The sequence below is a fragment of the Physcomitrium patens genome, chromosome 10 (assembly GCF_059467195.1).
Source record: "Physcomitrium patens ecotype Gransden chromosome 10, ASM5946719v1, whole genome shotgun sequence".
In the NCBI taxonomy this organism is placed as follows: Eukaryota; Viridiplantae; Streptophyta; class Bryopsida; order Funariales; family Funariaceae; genus Physcomitrium; species Physcomitrium patens.
This window is the reverse complement of record NC_143419.1, coordinates 16,174,341-16,182,284: the sequence shown is the minus strand read 5'-3', so window position 1 is coordinate 16,182,284 and position 7,944 is coordinate 16,174,341. Positions and strand designations below refer to the sequence as shown.

The window sequence follows — 7,944 nt, the reverse complement described above, 5'->3', positions numbered from 1 at the left end:
TTAAATAAAATTAAAATAATTTTTTTATAAAAATCTATATTTTCATATAAGAAAGTCTTTATAAAAATTATCTTATTTTTTTATTATTATAATTTTTTTAAATTAAATATTCATATATTTTCTTATGAATAATGACTAATTTCCTAAAAATATATATAAATATATTTTATTTGATTAGTTGAAGTTGTTAATGTAGAATATGTATAAAATAATGTTTGTTTATAGTTATAAATGACATATAACTTAATTCAAACTTTAAAAGATCAATTTTCAAAACTTGAATTAATTACCATAAAATTAGTAAGAATAGATTATTTTTGGTCTTGTCTATGTTTTTTTTGAATTCCAAATTTGATTCAAGGTTCTCTAGTGTCTTTTTATTTGATAATACATATTATAATTTTTTTCTATTTTAGATCTATTATTTTTTTATGTGCTACTTTTTTTCTTGGTAACATATGAGCATATTATCTTTTCAAAGTTTTTTTTAGACTTTGATAATATGGATGTATATATAATATCATATCTTTATCTTTTTTGATATAGTGTAGATTTATTTTTAAAGCATCAAAGTATTTTAAAAGTTGTAAATTATCCTCTTTTAAATTAATATTATTTTTGATAATACCAATTTTTATATATATATATATATAAGAAATTCTAAATATTTAAAATAATAGAAAATTTAGTAGACATGAAAAAAAATCTTTGATGTAGATATAAGAATAAATGAAAGATTTGATGATTACTATATATCAACTTTGTCTATTATTTCAATCAAAATCAAGAGTAATTAATTAAAAATATATGAAAATTCTATGAGTCTTTTAATTAATTATACCATCTAAAGTAGCTTATATAAATTCAATTGCTCTGAATAAAGAATCAAGATTTGATCTTTTAACATATATATATATATATATATATATATATACATATTAGATTTACATTTTGAAGATTTATTAGTTTAGTACAAGTTTTGTTTTGTTTCCAACTTCTTAGTTATTTAACTCAAACATTTTAATTCAAATTTATTAGAACTTTATTTAATGGATTTATTTTTTATTGGTGTGAGCTCTCAATTATGCTTTAAAATTTAAATTTTTGTTATTTTGTTATTTTATGATAATCAAGTATGTTAGATTAGGATTTATATAAGTAGAATTTAGTTTTATAGAATTTTTAGGATTGCAACCTTTGATGGTATAAATTATAGCTTAATTCCTTGAATTAGGTTAATTAAGACCAAAGTAATAAGAATTAGAAAATTAGAATAGCAACTTAGTTATTTTTAATAATTTAGAGGTTTTTAGTTACTATTATGAGAGTTGATTAAATGCCTATGAGTTCACCTACAATCATTTCATATGATTTAAAGTGAGCAATGATGGTTTTGAGATTTCCTCCAAATTCAAGAAATTTAAGTGGCATAGTGGTTCTTCTAATTAATAGAAGCCTTTTTAATGCAATGGTGGCACCAAATTCACCCCCTAGAGTGAAGAAAACAAGATCAGCACTTTCTCCTTTAAAATACAAGTGGAGCAATGAAATTCTCATTTTGAAAAAATTTACAAGAATTCCCATGATCCTTATAGATAAAACTTTCATAAAAATTGCACTTAAGCATGGATTGAAGCATGTAGGTAGTCAATCTTAGCATAAAAAGGTGTTTTGAACACAATGATAAAGTTAGATTTATCAAAAAAATCTTTCTTGACCACTTACAAGAACCATCAACCTTAATAACGAAATCAGGTCTTAGATGAATGAAGGCCATAGATTTACATTAGGGATCTTAGAGATCAGGAGTGGAGATTTGGCCACCCTTCCAAAAACCACCACTCAATTGTATGAGAGTGGCTTGGTTCCCAAAGCCCTTTCTCTCTCAACTTTTGATAAAGGATGAAGCCATATCAAATGTTGGCCGTAAATCTTAATCTTTCTTTCTTTCTTTTGATTTTTAATTTCATTGTGAACGTGTGATTGTATATGCATGGATCTTGAGTAGTGAATGATGGTCACTAGGTTTTAAGATATAGGTCATTGCAGTAGATAGCTACCTCAGCCTCCCAAATATCCCAAGGGTTTAAGAGCCTCAGATTTCCCTCAATCAATCATTCAATTTTTTGTGTTTTAATATATATATAAAAAAAAAAAAAAAAAAAAAAAAAAAAATTGGTTGTAGCTTTTGGTGTTAAATTTTGAACAAGGTAAAAATTTCTTGATTTGGAATAAGGGAGAAATTTTGGTGGAATTTTGAGTGCACAGGGGTTGGCTACCTTGGCAGTTTAAATCACCCAACTTTGAAAAAGCATTTCTCAGTGCCTTCTAATTGGATTATTGTGAAATTTTTAAAATAAGTGCATCTTCAAGCTAGGCTTCTAATGGTATAAATTTCACTAAATATAACAACAAATTTAATTTTTGGTTAATTTTCAAGTGGAGGAAGGTTGCCTGCAATGGCAATCTTGATCATTCAACTTTGAAGGAGCATTCCTCATGGTTCACGTGTTAGATTGAATTTAAATTTATTTAAGCAAGAGCGCCTTCAAGTTAACTTTACAAAAAACTAAAATTCATTCAATTAAGAATTAACCATGAATTTTGGCAAATTTTGAAGTAGAAAGGATTTGCTGCCCTCAATTCGTGGGCGTTATCAAGGTACCTTCACTTTTATCTCTCTTTAGTCCGAATTTTTTCTTTTATTTTTACAGTAATTTGTAACTTTCATATTTCAACTTTTAGATTTTAATTTTGAACTTTTAACCTTTAATCTTCTCTCTTTTTATTTTTAATTGTTACTTTTAATTCAACCTTTAAATTTTTTACTTTTACTATAGATTAATGGTAGTAATTTGAACAATTACTTTTATCATTAGTTATTCAAGGAATAATAATTTATAAGTTTTAACTAATTAATTATACTTTTGTAATAACATAAAAATTAGTAATTAAGGATTATATAAATAAGTTTAAACAAACCATTGAGATTTAAGTGGAAATCATGCAAATAGCCATGAAGACCATAGTAATTTCATTAAATCTTTTTTTTATTAATATTGATAACCATTTCTTGGAAGGCTTCAAGTTAACTGAATTGTTAACACTAAAATTTAAATCAACTTTGCAATTACATAATTGGAAGTTCTTCTATTCCACCTTTTGATCTCGTTGTATGGCATCAATTTCATTGAGTGATGAAATTTGGGCTCACAATTGGTTTTCATTACTTAAAGAACAACAAAACATCATATTAAAATACTTCAATGTATATTTTGTCAAATTTTGATCTATGTATAAAGAGCACAATATAATTTATATATTTACCAAATATTAATATATTGATATAAATCAAATAATAATTGTTTATAAATTCAGTGAATCTTATGTTTTTTTGAATTTTAACATAAATAACTATTTTAAATTAAAATAATTGTTTTTCAATTGGTTTTCTTATCCAATAATTGGATATTTAATTTGGACTTCAGTATCTTAAAAGTCGTTTGCCACTCTATGCACATGTTCATGTGAAATCAACTTATGGTAACCCTACGTCAAAGTCAGCAGTACCTGCAATGGGAATTAGTGGCTCAAATGAATGCATCCAGGTTTTGCAAAAGGGTCATAAACAGGTACTCCCCTTTCTTGATACCAAATACATAAAATGTGAAGAAAATTAAAATGCAATATCAACATCCTAAAGTGCTGTAGTCTAATAATAACCAGGGAAAAGGCCTGCTCCAGTGGATCCCAAGTTATCTATGATGGCCTTCACAGAAAAGTAACTTCCTCCAATGCCCACAATAAATCCCAGACACAAGAGAGCTCCAACGACGGAAACCTCTGGAAAGGACAACCGCTGATGAAAAATCTTTAAGTAACATAGGCAAGGCAGTATAATAGACACAGTCGCACTTAGGAACGATCCGATGAACGCCATTAAAAGACCGAAGAATGGGACTGAGAGCGCCACTATAACTGTGCTGATAACAAGTAATGTCCTTAGTATTGTACCCCAAAACCTGATGTCCTTAGTGGAGTCTGCCATGGAATGGGACAGGAACTCCTCCAGTGCCACTGCCACTGGTGTCAGTGTGATAGCATATTTGGCAAAAGGGTTTACGAGCGTGACCCAAATTGCAAAATGAGAAGCAGGGACTTCTTGGGGCAGGTTCAAAGTGATTTGTGACTGCAGTTCGTCCCCAAACATTGAGTAGCCCATCACAGCTATTCCTCCATACATAAATGTGCACAACGTGAAACAAAGTACCAGAACCTGCATTAGCTCAAAACACGGTCACATTTCAGAGATCAACGATATTGAATGTCATCTACATAATGTTGGATAGTAAATTATGTACTTGCGAAGTTGGCGAGAAATGTAAGAATAGCAAAGAGATGTGAAGTTTCTTACATGTGAAAACTGGGCGCGGTTGCGCATGGACCCATATATGCTTGGGAAGACGGCATGTCCACAATAGCAGAAGGAGTAGAGGCCCACAGCAACGGGCAACCCATCCAGATGTAACAGAGATCCTTGATTATGGAACCCAACCCCGTCAAGGATCCCAATCCAGCCAACTGTCAGCACTATTAAGAAGGAGGCAACGACCCCAGTGGCGGATATGTAAGACAAGACACTTAGCTCTCGGAGCCATACGGTTGGTAACATGCAAACGGCAGACATGATGATAAAGATTTCATTGGGACGCAGGATGATACGTCCAAATGAAATGCCAGCGGATGGGAAGAGATGGGCTAGATTGTCACCCTCCAGGATCAGAAACTCTATAGCCACGGCATAGAGTTCTAGATACAACATTATGGATATAATCCACCGGCCCCATTTTCCAAATGATGCTTCACCCACATCTGGGTAACTGTGAATATATGGGTCTGAATCCAAGCAGCGACGAAGTAGGATCGCTGTGTAGCAACATATCAAAGCGAAGGCCAGGAGGAGCACGAGGCTCAACCATCCTCCCTTAGCAGCAGCATAAGGAGTTGATAGAATCCCAACACCTGCAAAGTGGAAATAGGTCAAACAATGTCCTCAAATACAATGAGAGCACCTGAGAACCATGTAAGCCCCCAAAAAATGCACTCATTGAAGTGAAAACAATCAATATGCAACTTGCAAATTGAACCCTCCAATGTCTAGTAGACACGCACATCCGTAAACAAGCCCTACAAAGAATAATAACCTTGAAGCTCTGCTCTATTTAAGTTACTCAAAACAATAAAAACTATTATTTCCTCGAATTTAGCACGAATACGAGAAATGTTCTATCAACTGCCTACTCAAGAATGCTCGTAATTAACATCAAGGCCTTTCACATTGCGCTTACTTCTTCCATTTAAAATACCAATACTAAGTAAGCGATGTGATGAGGGTTAGCTGTGATCACTAACGAGCTTTACATAATAACTCTCTGAACGGAGGAATGTCAACAAGCAAGATTATACTTAGAGGGTATACTTAAAGAATAATATACATGGGTGCACATATTCACCTGCAAGCACATTCATGCCGTTGAACAGAGACTGAAAGAAAGAGCTCCCCTGCTCATTGCGTGGTCTAAAATTCCCACTGTAACAAGATAGGTGTATCGCTTCCTCCGTGCTTTGCACACCGTATTTGTTCTCTGATTGATAAGATTCCGATTTTTTCAGCAATGGTTCTCTGATCCCATTTGAATCATTTCGTGCCGCGGTAGGGCTAGAAGTGGGTTCGAATGCATTAGAAATACCGTCCAGTCCTGAGTCAATTTCGCTTCTCTGTGACTTTGATCTGGAGTAAATGTCCATGGTCCGACCAAAACTCTGAGGCCAGAGAGGCGAACCGATAATAGGCGATGAAGGGCAAACGACTGAGGTGCCATCACTCCGAATCTCCGACTCTGAGTCGTGATGTTGAAGGATCATGACTAGGGAGGACCACGATGCACCTGGAACAGCTTACAACGTCGACTGCAAAGATAGCCTGGCCCTCTGCTTTCTTGTGACGGCAGACCTTGAGTACTTTTATGCACTTTCATTCACATGGTCTACCGAATTATAGATGTCCTTAGATACGTCCCGACGATTGGGTTGCACAAGCGAGCCTTCATACATCACAATTGAGGCGACTGACGACAATCTTAGATCAATGTACCACTGAAACTGGAGACTCTGTCGGTGCGAAAGTAAATTCAGCGTTTTAGTCGTCGCACCAAGACTAGATTAATTGACTTGGGCTCAATTTGGTGGATTTTTCCGTTTGAGGACTTTTCAGTGCAGTAATGTCCTCCAATCGAAGTAAGACCCTAGATCCTGCTTCTGAGCTTCTGCTCAGAGATTTGATGATTCGAGCTGGAGAATCCTCTTTAGTGTTCCACCCACCATAAGCGTCACAAATGAGAAAGGAAGCACCAAAGAGAACAAGCTAGCAGATAGTCTTCCAATTCCAGCCTCGTGCCGTTAGACATGCAGCTCTCCCGCAGCTCGCCTGAAGAAAAAGTTGTCTCCGCAAGTATAAAAACCCTGCAGAATGAGAAATTAAGCGACTTCATTTGTGATGTAAACGTTCTGATTGCTACATCTCTCAACTACTCACCAATTCATGAAAGCTAAGCGAGAACCCGGAGTTACGCTTGAGTTGCAATAAACTACCAAGTTCTTTGATCTCATCGCCACATGCTCATTCGTTCTTTATCAAAATCACCTATTCTCCATTCATTTGATGAAGATGTTCAGAGCGAGTTGAGGGTTTTCGATATTTCCACACAATGTGCTCAACACTTTCCCTTTAAAACTACAATTCTACTGAAAGCTCCCGAACAGTTCGAGACCATTACTGCTGCAAAGGCTGTGTAGTAAGTAACCGTTGTTCCAAACCATTGAACCTGGCTTCACAGATTCACCAAAAAATCGCCTACAGTCCGCTCAACACAACACTGCCTCAACTCACACACAGATCTAGTCGCCCGTGTTTTCTCCGCGCTTTTCAAAAAATCGTAGCTAGGCCTCACTCTATATACACATTTAAGCTGGGATAACCGCTGCCCATGATAGATTGCCGCAAACACACGCGCAGGAAAGCAGGGCCATACATCCACATTCCAAGTATGAAACGAGGAACTATCCACATCACCTTCTGACATGGAAACCTAAAGCGAATATCCACCGCTCAATGAAACCTTCCCCGTGCAAGAAACGAGAAGCTTGCATACAACGAAGGTGATCAACAAGGACAACATTGTCAACTGCTACGTGACACAAATGCAACGGCCGTATCAACGCCCTTCTCCGGAGCACATAACAACCACAGAGGCAACCCCTTGACCTACAAACAAAGTGAATCCGTCTGGAAACAAAAACCCTCGACACCTCATCGACAAAAAACTCAACAGCACTCAGCGGCTACAAGATCCACAGTAGTCACACTCACACACACACACACACACACAATCCACACCCACCTGTTAGCAACTTGAACAAGCGAAGACCGCTTCTTAACAACAACTGTAACAACAGCCTCTAAACAGTTGAAGCTGTGCGTGAGCGTTGTTTCATGGACGGGCATGAAGAGAAATCATGGAGTGGTGTCTGAAAGCCGGACCACACAATCCTCATCGCAGGGGCATGAGGGACGGAGGGAGCGAGGGCACGGCGGGAGGGAAATTTAGAAATGGCGGGGGCTGGCAACGAGGTGGCGGCGGCGGCGCTGTTTGGCTTCGACGAAGTCTTCATCGTCGTCGTTGCCTCTGGAATTCGAAATCTGACGTCGACCCTCCTCCTCTCCGAATTTTGGCTTTTGCTTTTAGTGAACCTCACTTTCACTTTAACTTTTGAATGTATATGTATATGTGTGTGTGTATTTATGTATGTATTTGTCAATGTATATATGAGATTGCCAATGAGCTCGAACGTAGTTCCTTTAAACACAAGTTTATCTTTAGCTTT

The 7,944-nt window shown here is 35.7% G+C and overlaps 1 protein-coding gene across 1 annotated transcript; it reads right to left on the bottom strand.

Moving 5' to 3' along the window:
* Positions 1-3,622: 3,622 nt before the first annotated feature.
* LOC112287960 (amino acid transporter AVT1J) lies at positions 3,623-7,673 on the bottom strand. The gene is made up of 4 exons (XM_024531652.3): positions 7,461-7,673; positions 5,514-6,522; positions 4,415-5,022; positions 3,623-4,276 (listed from the first exon to the last, which is right to left on the bottom strand). The coding sequence occupies exons 2-4, from the start codon at positions 5,923-5,925 to the stop codon at positions 3,713-3,715; spliced, it is 1,584 nt and encodes a 527-aa protein (XP_024387420.1). The 5' UTR covers positions 5,926-6,522; positions 7,461-7,673; the 3' UTR covers positions 3,623-3,712.
* Between the last annotated feature and the right edge of the window lie 271 nt (positions 7,674-7,944).

What these genes read in the sequence shown, in the direction of transcription:
- LOC112287960 (XM_024531652.3), bottom strand. Translation starts at nt 5,925, where the DNA reads ATGATCCTTCAACATCACGACTCAGAGTCGGAGATTCGGAGTGATGGC. An exon ending in CGGCATGAATGTGCTTGCAG is followed by an intron (nt 5,023 to 5,513) that starts GTGAATATGTGC and finishes TCCACTTTGCAG; the next exon opens with GTGTTGGGATTCTATCAACT. An exon ending in ACCGCGCCCAGTTTTCACAT is followed by an intron (nt 4,277 to 4,414) that starts GTAAGAAACTTC and finishes GAGCTAATGCAG; the next exon opens with GTTCTGGTACTTTGTTTCAC.